This window comes from Lepidothrix coronata, unplaced genomic scaffold (genome assembly GCF_001604755.1).
Source record: "Lepidothrix coronata isolate B3197 unplaced genomic scaffold, Lepidothrix_coronata-1.0 Scaffold9, whole genome shotgun sequence".
NCBI classification, from domain to species: domain Eukaryota; kingdom Metazoa; phylum Chordata; class Aves; order Passeriformes; family Pipridae; genus Lepidothrix; species Lepidothrix coronata.
This window is the reverse complement of record NW_016690189.1, coordinates 10,857,650-10,879,710: the sequence shown is the minus strand read 5'-3', so window position 1 is coordinate 10,879,710 and position 22,061 is coordinate 10,857,650. Positions and strand designations below refer to the sequence as shown.

Below are 22,061 nucleotides of genomic sequence, written 5' to 3'. Positions count from 1 at the left end.
CCACATCCAGGGTGCTGCTGGCATGGGCATAGCAGGCTTGCATCTGTCTGCACCAGGGGTAGTGGCTGCAGGTCTGAAAGCAAGGGAAGAAAAATAACAGCAGGCCAACCACATGGAAAACAGCAAGTTGTATTAGATCTGGCTTTAGTAACTGCATTTTTTACCAAAAACACTCCGGGATCAAGGTCTTTCCATGCTAGATACTTTGTAAGTACATCACTATGTACTAATAAATCAGTAATAATCCTGGACTCCAAGCCAACGTGTTACTCCAGCCTGTGGATGCTGAACTTTACTAAAAAGGGGGCATAGTACAGATGCAGCACAGTCAGTCTTGAAAATGTCAGTATACAGACAGCTAGGATGAGGAACACACAGATGGAGGGGAAAGTCCTTTCACTCAAAAGTCTTAAACTAGAAGATCTGGTAAGCACCAGTCTCAGACAAGAGTAAAGGGAAAGCAAGTCAGCTATTACATTGGAATGAAATATGGTCAGCAAATTTTGGACGAAAGCTGCCTATACCTAAATAGTACCACAAGGAGCTATATTATGAGAAATCTGAGAGGATCTTAACACCATTGCATCCCCATCCAGAAGGCTACATTCAGTTCTAGGCATTTTGAGGACAGAAGCTGATAAACTGTTCAGCATTTTTAACTCCTGTAGGAAGGGGATGAAGAGAAAGTACAAGTGAAGTAAGGGCTCCACAGTCAGTAGGGAAGTTGTCCCAGCATGCACAGCCCCCTGAAACAGCCAAGTGAAATTGTGATTCCCACATGGATGTAGCTGCAGGGTATAGATAACAAAGAAGGACAAATATTAGCTAGGATGAAACAAGGAAAAACTGTCCATAAATAACATCAAAATTACAAGTAGCTGTTATCAAGAAGTCCTAACAAACACCTTCCTTGGGAAAGCTGGCCCCTTGTCCCATGGGAACTGGGAAGGCTCTGATACTGAGTACATTTGTGACTGCACTGTAGAAGGCATCCAAGAATCCCCTGCAGAGAATATCTGGAACAGATCAGGCATAGTTCCTTCAGGAGTCAGGGCAGTCACATTGGGCCACCTCACAATAGTGATATATAGAAAGTAAGCTTGTTTTTCATATGAAATTCATGCTCAGTCATTATAACATCAAAGCTACATACGTAGCAAACTCTGTTTAGCAGCCCTCTGTAAGTTTCCAATAACAAGACATAAACAAACCAGTGAAAAATAAAAACACATTGATATGATGGAGGAAAAATATTTGAGCTGACTTTTATCCCTTCTGTCTGATAGCTGTCAGGAGTTATTATTCCTCTGCGGGAACTCAAAAAAAGAAGACGACAAGTAGGAACCATTGGCTCAGACTCACAGCCCCTTTATCCCCCTGTGATTCCTCTGAGAAAGGTGGTTGTACCCGCTCTTCACCCTCAGCAAAAGCCAGGCAGCCCAAGTGACCTCCTGCTGTCACAGGATTGTTCCGCCATCGGAGAGCAAAGTCAAGCAGCAAGGGCCTCCCACTCGCCGCCTGCTGCAAAAGCGCGGTGTGGAGATGTCTGCAGTGTCAGTCCTCAGCAACCCTTCCCCAGGCTGAGGCACAGGGGACATGATCCCCACCCATCATCTGTGTGCCTCCATTCATGTTCCCTGGCACAACATGCTCTGCTCCCCTCCCTGTCATCCTCCCTGCTCCTCTCTCCTCCCACTTCTGCCTCTTCCCTCATGTGCTTTGCCTTTCTTTTCCTCCAGAAAATGCAGTTCAGGAAAGCCTTTTGCCTCCTCCATCTGCTCGCACTGACAGCAGCTGCTTCAGATGTCCTCTCTTCTCCTCTCTTTTCCACGCTTCCCTGCAGCACTAGGGGTCCTTTGCAGATTCTCTAGGGGCTAATGAAGCAACACAACCAAAAACTCATTTGGAAAAATAAATGTGGAAAAAATCAAAAATCTAAAACTTAAAACAAAGAGCATGGAAGCACATGAGACATTTTCATTTCACTGTTCAGTGAGAACTGCTTCCTTGGAAAATACAGTAATATCTATTTCTACATCCTACTATTAGTGCCAGATTTCTCCACTTTGAAAGACACGAAATGCACCTCATTGTGTGTAATGCTGTGATATGTAATTTTTTTTTTCTTTTCTCCATTTCCCTGAAAGGTGGAATAAAGCTTTGCAGCTTTATGCCAGCCATGTAAACTCTTTGCATTCACTCATGGTAATACCTAATCCCATTTATAATCCTAATAAGCTCTTTAGTGCAATAATATCCTATGGCATTAAGGCATACAACTTAATTCCTTGAATTAAAGCCAAGATTCTCTTTTGAGTTTTTGCACTGACTTCCATAGGCTTTGGATCAGGTCAGGCTCCAAAACAAAACAACCTGCTGCAAACCAGAGAACTACCTGACTGAAAAAGCACTATGGTTTTACATCCTCTTAGCACAAAGCTTTTCCGTGTATACAAAATCTGCATTCACAGGAACTTTTGAATTTCAAGCAGTGTTTAACCTGAATAATTTGCTACCCTGATCCCAAGATGCTCTTGATAAACTCTTCAGGAAGGAATATTACCCTACCCTGGCCCAGGGCTAATACAGTGATTTAACATGGGAAATTTGGAGCCTGTGGGTGCTTACTGCTAGAAAAATATTATCTCTTGATCTACCTAAATTGGTCAATTAAAAACAAGATTCACAAGTTCATGCAGACAAAAATGATAGAGAAATTTAATTTGAACTAAATTGCAAACAAGAGGAAGTTGTTGCTAGTTATAATAAATTAATTACAGAGCAAAATTTAAATCACCTCTTTTGAAGGTCTGAGAAAAGTCATACTGTGAGGACCACCTGGAATTTCTCTCTAAGCCCCAAAAAAAGGTCCAAAGTGATCCCAATGGCACAAATCCTCTGGCTTGCTCTCAAGCTGGAATTGTGGCCAGGAGCTACACAACAGTGCAAAAACCATTCTCTGCCCTTCATGTGTCTTCACTTTGACACTACTTAAAAATGGGAAGAGAAATCTGTCTCCATGGCCCCTTCAGTCTCTTGAACTTTGTCACAAGGCACTGAATGTGCACAATGAGGATAAATTAGCCCAAGGCTCATAAAAAATCCAAAGCAAGGGGATTGCTACAGCTTTAAAAGTGACTGCTCAGTGACTGGGTTGAGAAGGTGACCTCTTTGGCAGCTCCAAGTGCAAAATAAACTGGAGTTCACAGTGGCTTATGCTTGCACATATCCTCTCTGCTTGCAGCAAGCTCAGAGCACAAGCACAACTCATTGCTGCAGCTCAGTTGCTGAGCAGTACCCAGTAACCCAAAACAACTTCATTATTTTCTATCAGGGGTCCCTAACCCTTTTTTGGTTTACTAAACAGATGGTCAAAAGACCAGTTGATCAGACCCAGCAATGTCTTCACAGAAAAGCATTTCTAAGAGGAGATGAGTCTTACTTTCAAGCAGCAAAAGTAAAAATCATATCTGGTGGCTGGAAACTAGTGTTTGACAAATTCAGATAAGAACCACATTGCTGATTTCTGACAGAGGAAATAGTGAAACTCAAAAACAACTTTCCATGTGATCTGTGCCCTGTAGCTCTTCAAACCAAGACTATGTGACGGGGTGGAGGATAGATATGAAGACGGTAACATCTGTGGTGAAGTTTTCAAGTCAGAACTGTATAGAATGTCATTAGGATAATCCCAGCTAGGTTTGACAATCTAACACCATTGGTGCACAGTTGGGATTCCATGAGCAAGAGCTGTGTTTAAATATGATAACTTATATTCATAGCAAAGTATTTGAAAGAATTGGCATTAAAATGTTAAAATAATGCCACTGTGCTTGACACAGGCATTGCAAAATTTCTAGCCTATTGCCATGGGACAGGCAAAACAGGGCTTTATTGCTACCTTCTGAGTGTCTGATTTAACTGAGAAATGTTCAGAAAAGCACAAGAATTAAAAGTCTCTACCAAATCAGACAAAAAGTCCCTCAGACACAATACTTCATCTCCAGCTGTGGCCAATAATGGATGCAAAGGACAAGATACAAGAAGGTGAACATATATAATAGCACATTACTAACATATCTAGTATTTCCAGTGATTTACTCTCAAGGACATCCTGAGCCAGAGCTGATATATCACAATACTTGGTAAATTTTTCCTTCATGATGCAGTAGAGACACTTTCTGAACTTACAGAAACCTTTACTATTTATGGTACCCTTAATCAAGAAGTTCACACAACAAACCCATTCATATCTAATGAAGAAATGAATAGAAGCATTTTCCTCTCAGAACACATAAAAATTCACCTCATTCTACTTGCTGTCATGTGCAAGTTTCCTCAATATTTCCCTTGGAAGAGACAGTAGTACTATACTAACAAAAGTGAAGTTATCCTACTGCTCTTGGTGTTCCAAAGCAGAGGATGCTGTGGTCATTCATTGTTTGGCCAGTTATAATCAACTACAAATTAGGTGTTCCAGTTTAGAACATTGTTACTTGAAAACTACTAAAAACTCCATATTCTTTCTAACCTAGAGAGATCTGTATTTAAATACAGTTACAAAACACAGTGAGAGGGTAGTTTTTCTTTTAAGTCAGTGTTACTTAAGAGCAGCATTTCAAGAATTCAGATAGGACATGGCTAAGATTAGTAGAGGTTACTGGAAGTTGATAAAGTAAATTTCCTGTGAGTGGGTAAAATAATCTTTCCAATTACTGTGTTCTACCAGTAGTTTCAAGATTAAAAAAATACAGTTCACAGCCATCCCCTACACACAAGGTCAGAGCCTCTGCTGTTGAAAATTAAACTGATCTCATAAGTCACCATACATTTATGGCAACTGGTTGCAAAACCAACTTTCTGGGTTCTTGGGAGAAGCACAGGTGCTCTTGTGGCTTCTCCAAAGTGTTGGTAGCTGATCCTCACAGTAAAAGCCACATAAACTCATTGAAACAATGAGTCTGAGGGCTTTACTATGGAAAGAGATGTAAAGTTCTTAGCCTTCAAGAAGTAATTAGCAAGGAGGAACATTATAGAGAAGATAAGGTAGTTTGTTGGTTCAACATTTTAGCCAGGTATGTGAAAACAGGAGACACTGCCTCATGCTCATTAATATCTTAACTGAGGAGATATTACATTTCATGGGTTACTCAAAGCAAGGCTGTGGTGGAGAACTATTGTCTCAGAAAGGCTGGCAGGACACGCCTAGAACAGAAACTGGGTGATTAACTCTCAGATGGGGTAAATGTTTCCAGCAGGCAGGGTCTCCTGACATAGCAGAAGCAGAGGGAGAACAGCAGATTCCCGTGGGAATCAAAACAGAGAGATGCTAATAATTTATTTGTAGCAAATAAGGTTTAATTAACAAGCAGGTATCCAGGACACCCCTATTCTCTCAGTGCAAAGTCCAGCTGGAGAAGCAAGGCCACCCCTTGGACTTGCTGTCAGTACCAGTGAGCACAGACTGTGACTGACCTGGCATCCCTTTTGTTCCAGTGCAGGCTGCAAGGCTGCAGCAAGGCTGCAGGCGTGTGAGTGGGCACCCTCTCCAGTTCTCACTCCCCATGCACTGTACTCAACTGTCTCTTTAAGCTCCCTCTGGAGGATGGTGATGGTGGTTGCCAAACACGTCCTGCTCTCTTGGGGCTCTCCACATGCTTGTACTGGTCCTGCCTGCTGTTCATCCAAGGGTCACTGTGCCCAGCTTCCCCTCTGCACACAGTGCTGGGCATTCAGCTCCTGGCCATGCCAAACTCAAGGAGAAATTCCTTGACATAGAGATATCCTTATTGAGGATGCAGCCTTGTATGGTTAGACAGTAAAATCTGTGGTGTATTGTGAGAACTGGAGCTGTAAAAACAGAAAATAAGAGTGACTTCAGTATGTTTTTCCTGCTTAAATTTGGACGTTTTAGATCCAGAAATACCAGAAAGCTCCTTTAATGCCAGTGGCATTCTCTGTGAAAACTAAGCCTTAAAACCTCTGCCCTACCAGCTCATGCTTCTCAGGCCTTGATGCAAAATCATTCTGAGTGAGGCCGTGCCAAGTGAAGACCCTCCCGAGCTTCCCATTACTGGCACTGAAACACAGGGAAGTTCCCCATCCATAGAAACATCTAGAGACTTTTCCAAAGCTGATGGAAGAGGAATCACAGGATCAGTAGTACCTGACATCTGGATGCAGAGCCTAAGAAGTCCTGCTGCCTCCCACGACCCACCCCATCATGCAGGAGGGGAGCAATGCTGTAGTGTCTGGTGCCAGAAGCAGCACAGAGGGGTCCAGGATGCTCATCCACAATGATGTGTGTATATCTCAAGATAAATTCCCCCTACATGAAAGCAGTGATCTCTACTCTAGGTAATGTCAGCTGCTGGTAATGACTTACTTGGAAAAATGCAGTCTTATAACATGAGTTTTATCTTTTGGCAACTGCTCCAAAAGTAAGAACTTTGTCTTACTGGAAGCAAAGCCAGGGGCTTCTGGGAAAATATATTGTACCTTTATCACTATCAAGTATTATCCAAGCTCTCCACAACTGCAGGAAAACAGCTGTTGGGTCGTGGTTTTGACAGTGAAAGTCATAGTCATGACTTTGAATGACACAAGCACAAATAGCTTGTTTTTATTTATTTTGCTTTCTCAAATCTATAAAAATAAACAACTTAAAGACTGTGAGACTTTGCCAAAAGTTAAAAATACAATTGAAGAAGAAAGTATCTGCCACAAACTGTTCCTAACCCAAATTTAATATAAAAAAACCTACTTAGCCACAGCAGAATAAGTCTAGTCAGTGTTTTCTACTCTACAAACTCATCTCTCATCTCACCTCTCAAAGAAAATTTTAAAATGCAAAAAAAAATTAAGAACATAATTCATTATCATACTCTAAATGTCACTTAGCCCTTTTGCTCCCTATCAGGTTCTTTTTGCTGTTTATACCCCACTATCTTGACCTAAAATACATACTTCCTGTCTCAAATAAGCTATGAAAGCATTTGTGAGGCATCACCCTGATTTTTCTGCTGAAGGACATGCTGTGTCCCAGAAATCTGCAAGGCACAAGGAAAGAGAATTAATAAGTGATTTTCAGTCTGTGGTCTACAATCCCCAGGGATTCCTTGAGCTATTTCTAAAGGGCCCAGGAAAAAACAACCAAGGCAAGCAAGATGCTTGTCACTATGCTTTGATTTAATGGTCGGTCCATTAGAAAAATATTTTTAAATGTTTAGGGAAAAGATAGAAGAAATCATCCAAGATCAGAGGCAGTCTAGAAAAGTCCATGAAGTCACCTATAGAGCAGGAACTTTTTGATACATACCTCTTTCCGGACAATAAGTGTTTCAACTAGCTGAAACATGAACCTATGGTGATTTTATATAGCTTCTCAGCAGCATTTTGCAGTCCATGCAGAATTCTTGCTGCTGCACCAATTTCCTTAGCAGCATCCATGCCACATAGCTTAAAGCTAGTGCAGTGGCTTCATCGCCTTTTTAGTGCTACTTTATTTGAACTGTTGTCATTTCAGTGAGTCAAGAGGCTTTGCTTTTATTTTAAAAGTAGGAACATTATTGAACTGTTTGTTTTCTGTGTTATAGATCTGCTTTGCTGATTTACCCAGCCAGCCCTAGATCTTCTTGACTCATTAAGTATCACCAAATCTACTCCACAGTGTCCTAATCTATATACAGCTATCTTGCAATAGAGAGACTAAAATAACCTCTGCTGTGTTAGTGTTTGTCATGTTGTCTGTCATATCACAGACCTCTTTGGTGCAGAAACAGGCAACAGAGCACAACTGCATTGTACAACAGAGCCTGGTGCAAAGGTTGCTGAGTTAATGCCCACCAAATTAGTTCTGCATTGGGAAACAGCCTAACACCTCAAGTACAGCAGCCTGGCCAGCTAATTTTCCCTGCAGAGCAAAGGAGTCACTAGCAAAATTGCTGTGCTGTCCTGCAGGTCCAGACTGCTGTCTCAGCACAGCACTGCTCAGGTACTCCAGCCCTAACTGGAGATAGCTCCAGTACATTTGAGCTAGGAAATACAGACATGCCATCAGCGTGCTAGTCCAGAAATCACTGAAGGGATGCTGAGTATTTTCCACAGACCACATCACCTCTACACAGCATGTTTCCATAACGAAATGGAACAATAAATAAATAAATGAGCAAATAACAAAATATTTTCCATGCTCTGGTACAGCAGCAAAAAAACACCCAAGGTAAGAGTGGTATATTAGAAACATAGCAGGTACAAGAAGCCACAGAAAAATAATCTATTTGCCATTCCACTACTTGGTGTCATTTCCAGATTGAGTCAGGTAGGAAAGCAGACTGCAAAAAACTGGGTTAGCTTCGGAGGCGTGGGGGAGATGCCTTTAGGCTATCACTGGTGCTGTGGAAATGTAAATTCAAGTTCATGGTACTTAACAGGAGTCAATCAGGATAGCTGATCTCTAAATGCTCTTGTTTATTGATGCAGTGCTGGAGGATCAGAGCTTGCCATCACTAAGCATATAATGTCTGCTCACCTTCCCTCTTGTAAAACAGATGTCTCAACTTTTCCCTCCCTAAAGCATCTTCCCCATCAGCTTTTCTTACTGCCTCTCTCCCTATTTCTGTGCCATTTTGGAATGTTGGTCACTGTTCCTCCCAGCGCTGGTGTCACATTGTTCACAATCAAGCCTGCATTTTACAGCTTTGGGGTGTAACCTCTGAGCTAAAGAAGCCTTCTGGCTGCACTGTTCCTTGTAGAGGTCTTCCTAAGACACAAGACTCTTCAGAGACTCATTATCCCAGGGCATCCATGTCCTGGATGGCTGAGTATTAAATCAGAGACAATCTTTAGTGCAAGTCACAAACTCACTGACACTGAGATGCATCAACCCTGCTACCATTGGTCTCCCACCAGGCCCTAATCACCCCTGATGGCAATGCTTTCATTAACTGACTATAGCCAATCGCCATGGAGTTTATAAATAGAAAAAATTAATTATTATTTAATTTTAAAAAAAAAGGAAAAATAATTGAGTTGGTTCCTATTAGTAAACCCAAGTTTACAAAACAGCCACGCAGCCAGCAATGGCCAGTCAAGAGCAAGGAGGGTGGAGAAAGGATTGGACACATCAACCTTAGACCCACTGCCATGTCTCTACCTTGTTTGTGCAATGTCATTCAAAGATAATGTCTTTGATTTAGAAAGCTTTTGAGTCAGACCTCTGTAGGCTGAAAGTACCACTGTGGGCTTGCCCTGCATCCTTCCCCAGGGTTCACTGTTGACAGTTATCAGAAACACAGCAATAGGTGTGTGAACCCTTGTCTTATGTTCTATTTCAAAAGCTGAGGAAGGAATTTCTCTTACTTCTGCTGCCCCTGTATTTAGAAAAACATTAGTGAAAAATGACCAGTGAAAAATCAGTGAAATCAGTGAAAAAACAGCAGTGTGGGTAGAAAGCAGTGTGGGTAGAAAACAGTGTGGGCACAAGCACAGCACTGGGAACAGCAGCAGGGATTAGCCGAAAGGAAGGACAGAGCAGGGAGGGAAGATGTGGCAGAGGGGAAAAGGGAGAAAGATTATTATCTGGAGCTCATGCTCTGCCCCGGATGTGTCCGGCTCTGTGGGCGTGGTTATGACAGATTCATAGAACAGAAAAAATCTAGAGGAGTCCCTTCAGTATGCCAGGGCCATAGTCCCTGCAGCACCCAGCCCTCTGACTGGGCTTGGGTTAGGCACCATCTACACATCAGCTTTCTATGCTTAGTTATACAGGCGGCAAGGTACAGGTCTCCAAGGATGGGATTCATCTCTCCTGACTTTAGGTGTCTATAGCACGACTGCCAAGGGGGATCTAGGCAGTAAAACCACTGCAGTTGAACGATGTATTCATATAACCAAACACAGGCATCTGCTTCAGCATGAGTCGTTAAATAGAATAGTATTTACTGGCATTCCAAAATATCCAAAAACCTTTAACAGGGTTCAAAGCTTTGATGTGCTAAGCACTGCACAACCATATAATAAAAAGACACTCCCTATCCCTGGAGGAGTAAGACCCATGTGCTGTCACCACCCCTTTTCTCTGACTCCTTTTTTCCCCAGCCATTTCCAGGAGTGTCTCAGCATCATCCATGTCTCTCAAGGGCTTGTGCTGGAATGCAGTAACATGATTTTGGGAAGCATTTGTGTTAAAACAGGGTTGCCTCAGAACAGGGCATATACTGTTGTTTGCAAACTTTCTGACATTGTAAGGCCAAGTTTGTACCATAACATTTCAGATTTTCTTTTAGGTGATCTTAGGTTTTTTGAATATGTCTCAAGAACTTCAACCGAGACTTTAAACAGAATGAGGTTACAAAGAAAAATATTAGAAATATTCCCCAAGTATTTGAGGAAACTTTTGTATATATACAAGAACAAGAACAGTTGGAGGAAAATGGGAAAGAAACATATTTACAGACCTCCTTTGTAACTCAGTAACAACAGGCTCAGAGCAATCTGTTAAAGAAAGTAGAAAAATATTTTAAATATTTTTTACTTTTTCTATACACCAGGCTTGAATTCAGGTGTGCGTCAAATACCCAGCTATCTTCAAGAGTTCTATGTTCAGTCTTTAAAATAAAGTCAACTTGTCTTTTTAATTCACACAGAAGACTCAAAATACACAAGGGTTTCTTTGGAGTTGCAAATGAAATCTTCAAAGAAAGCCCAGGAGGCTTATTAAAGTTTGAGCTGGGAAACGGGAAAAATATAAAAAAGAAACCCAAGCGTGGTCACAAGAATCAGTATTGGCTGCTAGGGATGTGACGCTGTGAGATGGCCCGAGAGAATAAAATATCTGGAAAGAACAGAAAAGAACAAAGCAAAAATAACTGTATTTAAAGGAGCTTGTTTGACTAAGAGTTTCTCAAATACCTGTAAAAATTCATAGACATTTACAAAATCCCTTAAGTGAGCCAGCTGTATAACTATCCAGAGAGTATATTATTTTTTATTTAGCTAAAAGTACCTGGAATATATATGTTCTTGAACAGTTTGCTTTCTGTAAAATGGAGGATGCACCTTTGAGAATTGCAGAATCAAAGGAAAACATGGAAATGAAGTCAGAAATAGGAAAATGTATCAACAATTTTATCAGAGAAAAACAAACCAAACTGTTACTTTCAGTGCTGCATTTTATCACTCCATAAGCTGTATTATAGCCAAATGAAAACAGCCGAGAAGGGAATCAAGTCAATTCGAGACATGATTTATTTTGAACCTCCTCTGTAATGTGTTTAACATAAGCACATTTCACTGTACCACTAAGAACAGTCCTATAGAAACTGAGAGAAATTTAAAGCATGTGTGCATGTTTGCACCAGGTGAAAGTGATCTAGTACAAACCTTTTCTTCATTTCTGCAACATTAAGTGACATTTAGACTTCTTTGCCTCCAGGGACAGTCCTACTGACTGATGAATAGGTGTTTAAATCATTAGCACTGAGGAGAAAAACTTGTAGAAAAGATGGACTTCATGGAGGAAAAGGCAGTTCAGACTGTTGGTTGTGGCTCTCAGTAAGAAAACGACCACGAAAGTTGAGTCAATACTAGTACTGACACCGTTTCTCTTGCTTTAAAAGATTTAAACCGCATGCTGCAAAATGTTTGAGCGTTCACATCCGAGCACCATGCCCAAATTAAACTGCTGCTATTCACAGCACAGCTAGCATTTATACATAGAAATGCAGGGCTCATCTTCACTGCAGATTTAAATTAACTTTGTTGTAATTGAATGTTGCCTTTACATTAAGTCCTGCTGACACACAATAACCTCACTCAAGTATGATGTAGAACAGATACAGGATAGAAGTAGATTAGTGCTGCCAGTGCTCACACACCTTCCCACAAATTCCAGGTGTCAAAAAAGCATGACATCCTGCCAGAATTCACAGCAAAATGGTCTAGAGAACAGTCTCCTATATCTTTTCTGCTAATTACAACCCAGACCAAAATTATCCCTATAGTTGTCTGCCCCAGTAATCCATCAGAAGCTCCCCTTTCTCTTCTCTATTATAGCAGGAGCAACTGAAGTAAAAATATTTTTTTTCCCCAGAACTGTCGTTTCATGCACATTAATAGGGATTTGCACACTGCCAAATCACTCTGCAAGCACAAATTTAATCTTGATCATGTGTGGGCATATGACTGCACTTCTGTCAAATCAGACAGGGCACATGATGAAGTTTTCAGTGTCTTTTTCTATTAACATGAACTTTATGTCAGCCCGGGAGGGTGGATGACATCTGATCTCTCATAAAGCCAGCCAGCACAAAGTTAACCCCTCACATTACTCTGAACAGATCCTAGAGGGCTGAAGGAGTATATAGGAAGTCAATACTCTGCATGGGGCTGTGCTATTCTGGATGCCATTAGGAGATTACAAAAAGCAAATGGACTGAATGAGCCCTCGAAGGCCTCACAGCAGCACACAATCCCGGATGTCAGCTTATGCTGGCAATTTTAAAATGGATTTGCACTTGGCATCCTTGTTCAAGTCATGTCCTGCCAGCCTATGGGGCCAACAAGAGAGATGCTGTGTTATCCTTCACTGCTTTACCTCACAAGAGATTACCTCGAAGTGAAATAATTCAAAAAAATAGATCTAAAATAACTCTGCTTGTACACTGCAAATGTTCCACTATAACGCACAAGACACACAGGGCATACATATTTGCTTCCCTGGATCAAGAAGAGAAGCTCAGAGCCGTCTCCCGGCCCTCCCTTACAGACTGCTACCACCTCGTGGACATTCTTGTTCCACCTCTTGGCAGCAGTAACCGAAATTTTCAAAAGTCGATTCTGTTTTCCTCTGTTCTCTTAGCTGTTCACTAGAAAAAAATGGTTCTTAGGGAAAGAAGTAGCAAACCCAAAGAACTTTAGGTGTACTGTGACACTGTAGAAAGAATCACATGAAAGAAAACGTGTCAAAGACTTCCTTCATAAAGTTTACACATGGATCTCAAAATAGCACCTATCACTCTATTTTGCAAAACCAAATAAAACTTTTAAGGAAAGATAGCAGAGATGTTTTAAAAACAAATTAATAATTTGTGAAGAAAGTTTTCTCTAATATCAAACAAAGCTTTAGTGCACTCATCCTGAATTCCTGCCATTCTTGATTCACTCAGAAACAAATTAAGACTGAGACAGTGAAACAATTTACAATATTAAGCTTAAAGAAAACATCTTAAATCAAGCTGCTACCAAGACAAACATTTTTTTCCTAAGAAAGAATATAGCAGTACATAACTTCTCACCAGAAGTACCCAAAGATTCCTGGAGATCCCAGACTAAAGTTTAGGCTGTGAAGTTTCCCCTGTAAACTCCAGTAAGTGACAGTGATGCCCAGTGGACAGGACAGATTTATAACATATTGGCAGTTTTTTCACTCCAATCTCTGGGCAAAGTCAATCCTGCCTCCTATCCCTGCCTCTCCTGTTAACCCCTCTAAAGGAAGGTTGACTCTTAGCAAAACATTGCACTAACACAACATGATTGAGATGATGATTTTTAATTACTACAATGATAGAAATAAAAATAGATAATTGAAATAAGAGCACATGACTGATTTTGTTTTGTGATTAAATTACAGAAATTATTGTTTATACAAGAGAAGCAAATTTGATCATTCAACTGGCATTTTGGGAAAGGAAAAAAGTAATTCTGGAAATAACAGGATATTAATCAGCTAATATTACTTTTCATCTTACAAAACAGAATAGTTTTAAGGACAGTTTCATGATATTTTTCCCCACTGTTTGCTCATATTACAAGGGTTTTCTTGTGGCACACTGTAGTAATATAGTTATATTAAATGTACAATTTTCTCTCATAATAAGTAGGGAAATAATATGGTTCAAATTTCTTTTCTCAGAGACATAATTTATTTCAAATATTTTAATAGCATGGCACAGATGTTCCACACCTGTGTGCATCTCAGGACGATCTTCACTACAGAGAGAAACATTTACATTGCTTTCCAAAGTTGAAGATGCAGAGTCTGACTCTAGAGGGGGTTGTATACATGGAATGTGATGATGAGAGGGACGAAGAAACTTTCCTATGTGCATTAAGAACCAGTGTTCTCTCATTTCATGTACAAACTGATATGACCATAACATATATAGCCGATATAGAAGTCATGGCATTCATCTTGTGGCAGCAAACAGCAAAACTCCCATGACTGTTTAGTCCTAGAGACTGTGGAGCTGGTAGGTGTTTTGTGATTATACAGATCAAGAGTACATAGTAATGTCACTACTGTAAAGGAAATGTTATTTTAAAGCACTCGGGAATAAATTATTTTCCTATAGATAGGGATGAAAATTAGTTACATAGTTATGCATCTGTCTCATCATCCATAAGTTCTGCCTGTACTGTTACTTATCCCAGAAGTCCAGCTCAGCTCAAGCCATTGTTCTCAATGAATAACAATACGAACCAGCTTAAAATGAGTTTTTTGTGAAAATATGAGAGGAGAATTATAATAGCCAGAAGAGAAAGTGAAAAAGATGAGAGCTGTATGACTGCAACATCAACACTGAAATCTGTGTTGGGAGAATATTTTGTTATCCTATTTGCTATAGTGTTTTTGCCAAAATTTATAAACAAAACCTGGCCAGATTGGATCAGTGCTTAATTACAGGCTTCTACATCTGGCAAGAATTAATTGGACAGAGTTGAAGGAACTTAGTTGCTTTATTCCACTGTCACTGGTTGAGTATGAGAGTTATTTATTCTTTCCTGTGTTTGCTAAGTTTATCCAGTTGCCTCGGATGAACTTGGAACTTCTGGCAGTTGTTGATTTTGGTCCTGAAATACTTCTATATTGATAAGAAAGCATAGTAACAGTTTTGCAATCCTAGCATAACTAGTTGTGGCCACTAAATTTTCAGAAACACAAAACTGAAAGGGAGCTGGCACCCTTTTTGAGGCCAACACAGTAAAAGCTTGTAGTACACTGAAAAGCACTGGTACTCATTGACATCATGTTTATCTAGAAATTAGCTACTTCTGCAGTATGGGCATATTACCTGTCATAAGTAGGTTGCTACATTTGGTAACCAAGAAAACTGGTAATTGCTGTCTGTCTAGAAAGGAACCTCTGTCCTTTGCAACTGGACATGCTAATTTATTGGAAGGGATAAGATGTGGAGGAACACTCAGAATCCCAGCTCCCTGCCTTTCTGTAAACAAGGACAGGGATTTCTGTTATAGTCTTTTAGTTGCTGTTCTTTAAAAAGTGCAGCTTTCCATGTTCTTTATTAGTGACTTGAATTTCATGCGCAGGCAACTGGAAGTGATTCTTATTCAGCCTGTCCAACTCTCCAGCAAAGTGTGTTGTTGTATTGTGGTTTTCAGGCTTTAATGAAACTTTCCAAGTGAGGAGCTGAAAACTGCTGCCTTAAGTATGGCCAGTTTTACATTCCTCTCCTGAGGAATGACGTTTTGCAGGCAGTTACAGGCACTTAGCAATTCTTGGGATAGAAAATATCAAGCTGCAGTAGAAAATGGGTGCTTGTTTAGCACTGAAGGTGTTCTATAGGTGATTATCACACACACAAACTCAGCACCTTTTCTTAAGCACCTTCTTTTAAAGTGTAGAGCAGAGAATGTTTTTAGAAATTCAAGTTGTTATTAAAAGTCCTAATCAAGATATCAGTTGCATTATTGATATGCTCAGTGGGAGCAGCTACACAGACTTTGATTTATAGCAGTGTAAATCAGATTTGCACCTGATTCACTGTGGTGTGCTTTTTCATGGCAGCACACACTATTTAACGCTATATCATACTGCAGTGCTAACCAGCAAGACACTGTTTGTCTGCTCTCTGCCTACCAACATTGAATTTGCATACTAGCCGACCCACACACTGACCTCTGCACAAGCAGACACACAGTGGTACTACTTACAAGTAAGCAATGCACAGGCAGGGATGCTGTATCACTTCACTATTGTCAGCTTTACCAAGTATAACAGCCTATCTAAATATGGCTTGTGGCCATTGTTGTACTCAGAAGTTAATGCAAAGACACAGCATAAGAAATGGCTGGTGAAGGACTGGAAATTAATCAAGCATTAGAAAAACAATGTGAGGCAAAGTGGACATCATTATCTCTCACTTTGGATGTTCCAGTTTCCTCATGACCAAAACACCTGCTACTTTGCCCACTATTATCCTTACCCCTACTCCAATCTGTAGGAGTATCTGGGAGCCATCTCTAAAGATCCAGTGAAGTCCAAATTCTTCAAGATTCACATCTTATGCCATTCACTGGCAGGAAACACCTTTATCATCATCACCACCACCACTATCCCCCTCCAAAAGTGACAAGGAAGGCTGTGATACTGACCAGTATACTGTGATACCGTCAGTATGGTAAGGGTGCATCCAGGAGAAACAGAGCTCCTGAATAATGAAGGGCTTCATGGATTTCATTCTTGGTAAGCAAAGCTCAACTCCTGTGGGACAATTTTATCTTGAAAGTGGTACGAATGTTGAATCCAGATGGTGTGATTGTGGGAAATCACCACTGCTTTTAACAGGCCATGACTTGAATTGCAAATATAGATCTATTGTAGGAGGAATGTTACCCTTCCATCTGGTATACCCAAAACATGATAAAAAGATAACCTCATTTTCTTTCCCTTTGAAACAGTTGATTTTCCTTTCCACTATATTTTTTTAGTTTGATGTCTCTATGTCCCTTACTGTTTTGATATTGTTTACATCTTTGCACAAAAGAATGAGATGGTTTTCTGCTGGGTTAATGAGTTAAATCAGACCACACAAGATTTTTTTCTTTTTGAGCATCAGAGTCAGTCTAAGGAACGGAGTAAAACACTAGCTATGAGTCACAATCAGTGCAAGAAGCTTCTTACTTCTCTTCCTCTCATGATTATGGGCACTTTCCCATGTGGATCTACTTCAGTGACTAATTAAGTTTATTAGATCAAAAGACTTACCAAAATTTCTGTTATTGTTCTTGATGAAAGTTCTTAGAGACATTTGAAAAAAGTGAATAGCAAGGATTATCACAGCTACAGTAGAATTTTTGACAGAAATGCATGCTGGAGCTTTACATAGCCCTCAACAGCATTTTGCTGCTGTTCAGCCTAGATGTAAAACAGAAGCATTGTTATGGTGACCTAGAGAAAACTGTCATTTGGAAAGAAGACACATTGATATTTTTATGGGTAATATTCTTTTTATGTATATAAACATTATAATGCTGACTGCTTTATTAATGCTTTTATTGGTTCAACAGCTATACCAGTGTTTCTCAAGCTTTTTGCGTTTTCTGCCAATCCTTCTTTTTAGAAGCCCCAACACTGGAAAAACAGAGCAGTGGCAATTAATGCTACTGAGAAAGCATGGATGTCCAGGTTCCCAGACTAAAAATAAACAAGCCATATTGAGTAGGAAGTGAGGTCCCTTGTCAATATATGTTTGTATCCAGGTTCATAAGTACTTGCTGAACAGAACAGCATAAAGAATTCAATCTTGAGCAGCTTGCTTATAAGTACTCCTTCTGGCATTGTGATTATCATGTTTATTTGCAAATGTTGGGGTTTTTTTTGATTTGCAACTATGATATGCCCTCATGAATTAAAATGGCTACATTTCTGAAAAAAAAAACCAAAAAAACCAAAATATCAGGAGAACATTTTCACATTTCCTTAGCATCACTAAGGAGAGAAGTAATAAAATCAAAAATACTTGTATTTTTCATCCCAGGATGAAGTTTACTAAAGGGTCATTGTCAGAATATAAGATGTAATATTTTTTAAAAACTTCTCCATTATTGCTATTCAGCATCCTACGTAACTATTTAGACAATGTGAGTCTTGTTGGAGTTGACAAATACTTAAAGATCATAGATAAAAATAATGTAGTCTAATGTTATGTTCCTACATTCATTAAAAATAATTTAATTTAGATATTTTTTATAATGCTGAGAACCCAGCAGCCTGCAAAATGAACACAAGTTGCTGAGTCTTCTGAGCTTTTGAAAATCATGCTAAATACTGAATGCTGAGGTTGCCCTCTGCGTGTGTGTGGGGGGGAAAAGACCAGCCCCTTACATGTTAACTCTTTTTCCCACTAGTTATTGAACTCTTACCAAGCTTCCCCTGTCCTGGTGAACACTACTTGAACAACCCATAAAGGAGCTGACTGATAATACCTTTTGGTCAATCAGTCTTTTGGAACTTGATAATAATAATAATTCATTCCTGTTTTTATTCTGCTTCACAGACTCAAGGCATTGATACTCAACAGGTATCTAACCCAGTGAAAAAAGGTAAGCATTATACGTTTGGTTAATTTTTTAAATCCAAATAAGACATTTTTTTCTATAATCTCAAACCTCAGTAAAGAGTATGTTTCACAAAGATAAGTACAGAGTTCTTTGGCTGGGGTTTCACTCAGTCTCAGCATTTGGAAGAGCTCATTTTTCTATAATTTAAACTGTCTCCATCACATTATTACACTATTATGTATCGACTGACAACAGTCTCACTAGTGAAAAAATAAACCCAAGGCAAATTCCAGAGAGGGAAAAAAAATATTTGCTCCTACTGGCACTAGGGTACAAGCATTTGTAATAATTTGCAGAGCAGCACTAAAGCCAGCTGCAGCTAACCTTGTCCATGGCTGGCTGGTGGCACATCTGCCAGGTCAGGTCAGGCTGAGGGAGAGTCCAGGGGCCTGGGCTGCAGCAGTCATTTTGGCACTTGAGGAGATGTGGTCTTTACCTGCCATCAGTGCTGGGGCTGTGCCTGTCACACCAGCTAAGGTGCTGGAGAGAACCAGGTCTGGAGAAAAAAGACACATGAGCCACCCACAGTATAGAGGGAGTGATGAAATTAAAAGGGAGTCCCTCTTCGCCAGCCTCTAAGTCTGGGCACAAATCGTTACAGCTGTAATTGGCTTCTCTGCAACAGGAGGTGCAGTTAAGTAGAGTTTAAGCACAGTTTAAGTTTGGTACAGTTGAGTACGTTGCAGTGTTATGACGGGTAAGAGCTCGCCTGCCAAAAAGGAGATTAATAAAGAATGTTTTTTAAATGTTTTTGCAGTCTTGGTACTTTCTTCCCCAGCTGCAGCTGTTTGTTCCTAGTTATTGTGAATCATACCCAAGGGGAAAAACATAACAGATCACATTCTTCTAGGCTTTCCTGGAATTGACATTGCTTAGAGGAAGTTTAACAAAAAAATAAACAAATGTCCTGGCTCTTAATATTTTTTTTTCTGTGTTTTAGATCCAGACTGGAGTATTATCCAACATGATAATATGTGGGATAAGGTGAGAAAATAAAGGTCAAGACAAACCAGGTGGCACAGACACTCCAAAACAGACAGTTACTAGTTTAGAATGGTTGGATATCTTAAAATCACAATATTGTCTCAGTGCCAGTGCATAGCTCACTGCTAGCACATTTCCTTCTAGGTTCTGGTGCTCTGGCAATGAACAATGAAGGCTGTACACTCCTATGGGTGCAAGGTCCCCGCTTATTGTCGATGTTTACTTTCCTAAGTACCCACCTACTGATAGCACCAAATGTTCTGTGTCTTGCTGAGCATGCACTTCGCTGTTGTTGGTTCACAGAGCAAAGCAGATTTAGCAAGCCAGTTACACTGCAGTGGATTCTGCCCCAAAGACCTTATGAAATAATACGTAATAATTTATTTGCACTACATGATTTCAAGGACTTCTGCTTTGCACCTTACAGCTTAGACTTTGCTACACGAACTTGAAAATTGTAGGTTTTCACCTGATAAAAAAGAAAAGAAATATTTTTGGTGACTGTTTTTACTTCTGTAATGGTAAAGTAACACTCTGCTGCATCTGTGATAGTACTTCCGACTGACTCAGAGGGGGTAGTGGTATAGTAAGCATATGATATTGGCACTTATGGCATTGTGGTTCTTTGTAGCTTGAAATACAGAAAATTACTTTTTTTTTTCTCATATGATTCTTAAGAAATGCTTCAGACTACAGTAGCAGGAAGTTTACCTCTAAGGATTTTCTATTCCGTGTGGTCATATTTACGTATATCTTGTCATGAATTTCTGTGGAGATATAGTATTTTCTGGACTGACCTCTGCATCTTTTAGCTCTGAGAGTCCCACCCCCAATGCTAAAGGCATTTATGAAAAGTCATCTGTGCAACAGGAGGCAGGAAATTTGTGTGCCATGATATGATCCTGTCCAAAAGAGAAAATTTTCATTCATCCAACTTTAATCTGTTCTCTAGAAGATGAGGAAAAAATGGTTGAAATGTCTTCAAGACTGCAGAGAAGACTTTCAATATCTAAATGGTTTCTCAGTTATTGTTCTATTCAAAATACCAAAAAGACTAGGGTTTGGTTCTGTGTGGAGGGTTTCTTGGTCTAGTTACATCATGGTACTGAAAGACATAAGACATGGTAGCAGTACATTAGCAGTGCTGGAAAACTCCCATGTGTTCAGCAGAAGCTGATATGCTGTGTCAGATACCAGAACTGTTTTCATGGAGCTTCCCATGGAGCTGAAACACTAGAGGTCCTGAAGCTTGTTGACCTCTTTGTGAACAGCCCACAGAACAGAGCGTAGAAAATCTCAACCTAATGGCAAAGAATATCTCTGACCCTGCATTATCCTTCTGCAATTAATAGGGGAAAGGCTCTAGCCATAGGTTCATTGCTTTTCATATGTATCAGCATGCCACAAAGGGATGTATGGTCTGACTGTGAAATGTTGGAATTAACCTTTTCAGAGGGAGGTTAATAGAATGTCATATCACCAGAGCAATAAAACCAAGTCCTATGCCTATGACTGAAGTTTCCACATTTTAGCACTAGAATTTGTATCTTGCTGTGGCTCCCCTTTAGTAAAGAAACCAAAGCCATATACTTTTTTTAGTATATAGTAACACTGTAATAGTTGATATGGATTTGTTCTTTCCTCTTTTTTGGCTCATGTCATGATTGTAGCACAAAGAGCAATTCAAAAAAGGAAGAAAGAAAAATGAAGGAGAGGTTTCCCTCAAGAAACACAAGACCCAAGAAAACCAGAACAGCAAGCAAAGATGTAAATTTTGGAAAGAGAAAATCTTGCCAGCCACAAGGCACACTGCAGTTCTCCCTTCTGCTACTGCCTGAGTCAAGGAACAGACAACATGCTACAAAGCATCAGGGTATAGTTTGGAGCCCCAGTTCTTCAGCCAATGAAGGCACATGAAAGTATAATGTGTCTGATTTGCTTAAATAGTTCCCAAGACTTTGGTTATGGATTATGACTCTACCAGCAAGGGAGCAGATACCAGCAGAAATCAAAATTATTCTTGCTTCTTTTTTTTTTTCTTTTTTTTAATAAATAGTTTGCACACCTTGGCTAATGTACACATGAAGCTTCTCTGACCACTACTAAACCAGCTTAGTAGTTAGTAGAGAGTCTCTCCCGAATATAAAGTATCATTTGTCTTGAACAATACATGCTGATTTAGCGAGGCAGACTCCACTTCCAGAAAGAGCTCTGATTTTCAGGAAACAATTCCAGGAAGAAACGATCACGCAGGAATTTGGTGGAAGCTGGCTCCTGGAAAGTGCTTTCCTTTCCCACCCACAGACAACAGGACCTAGCAGCCCAAACACTCCATCCAGCCTCTCCTACCTCCAGGCGCACACACGTAGAAAGCCCTGCTTGCTTTCTCATCTCCTTTCCCATTCTTTCTCCACGTTGATGATCATTGCCCTGCTTACCCCACCCCACACCCATCATACTTATTTTCCCCAACTGCTCCATCAGTGAATTCTGACAGTGCTGTGGTACTGGGGTCGTTGCTGGGACAGTCAGTCACCTCTACAGAAGTGTCCAAACAAAACAAACTCATCTAACCCCTCGTGGACACGCAAGCTACTACAGTAGCACGACACTCCTGGTGAACTTAGCCAGGTCAGTTATTACCGCCGGTTAGCACAGCCGGGAGAAGGAGATGCAAACGTGGCCCCGGCTCTTATTGTGGTGGCTGGGCTTGGCTT

At 40.2% G+C, this 22,061-nt stretch overlaps 1 protein-coding gene across 1 annotated transcript; it reads left to right on the top strand.

Moving 5' to 3' along the window:
• The first annotated feature begins 363 nt into the window (after positions 1 to 363).
• On the top strand, positions 364 to 21,261 carry AGBL3 (ATP/GTP binding protein like 3). Its single transcript, XM_017804258.1, is given in 10 exon segments — positions 364 to 426; positions 15,900 to 16,441; positions 16,443 to 16,484; positions 16,486 to 16,574; positions 16,577 to 16,620; positions 16,622 to 16,663; positions 19,301 to 19,344; positions 20,157 to 20,224; positions 20,227 to 20,353; positions 21,015 to 21,261. Coding segments are annotated over 10 exon segments (1,308 nt in total).
• The last annotated feature ends 800 nt before the right edge of the window (positions 21,262 to 22,061 follow it).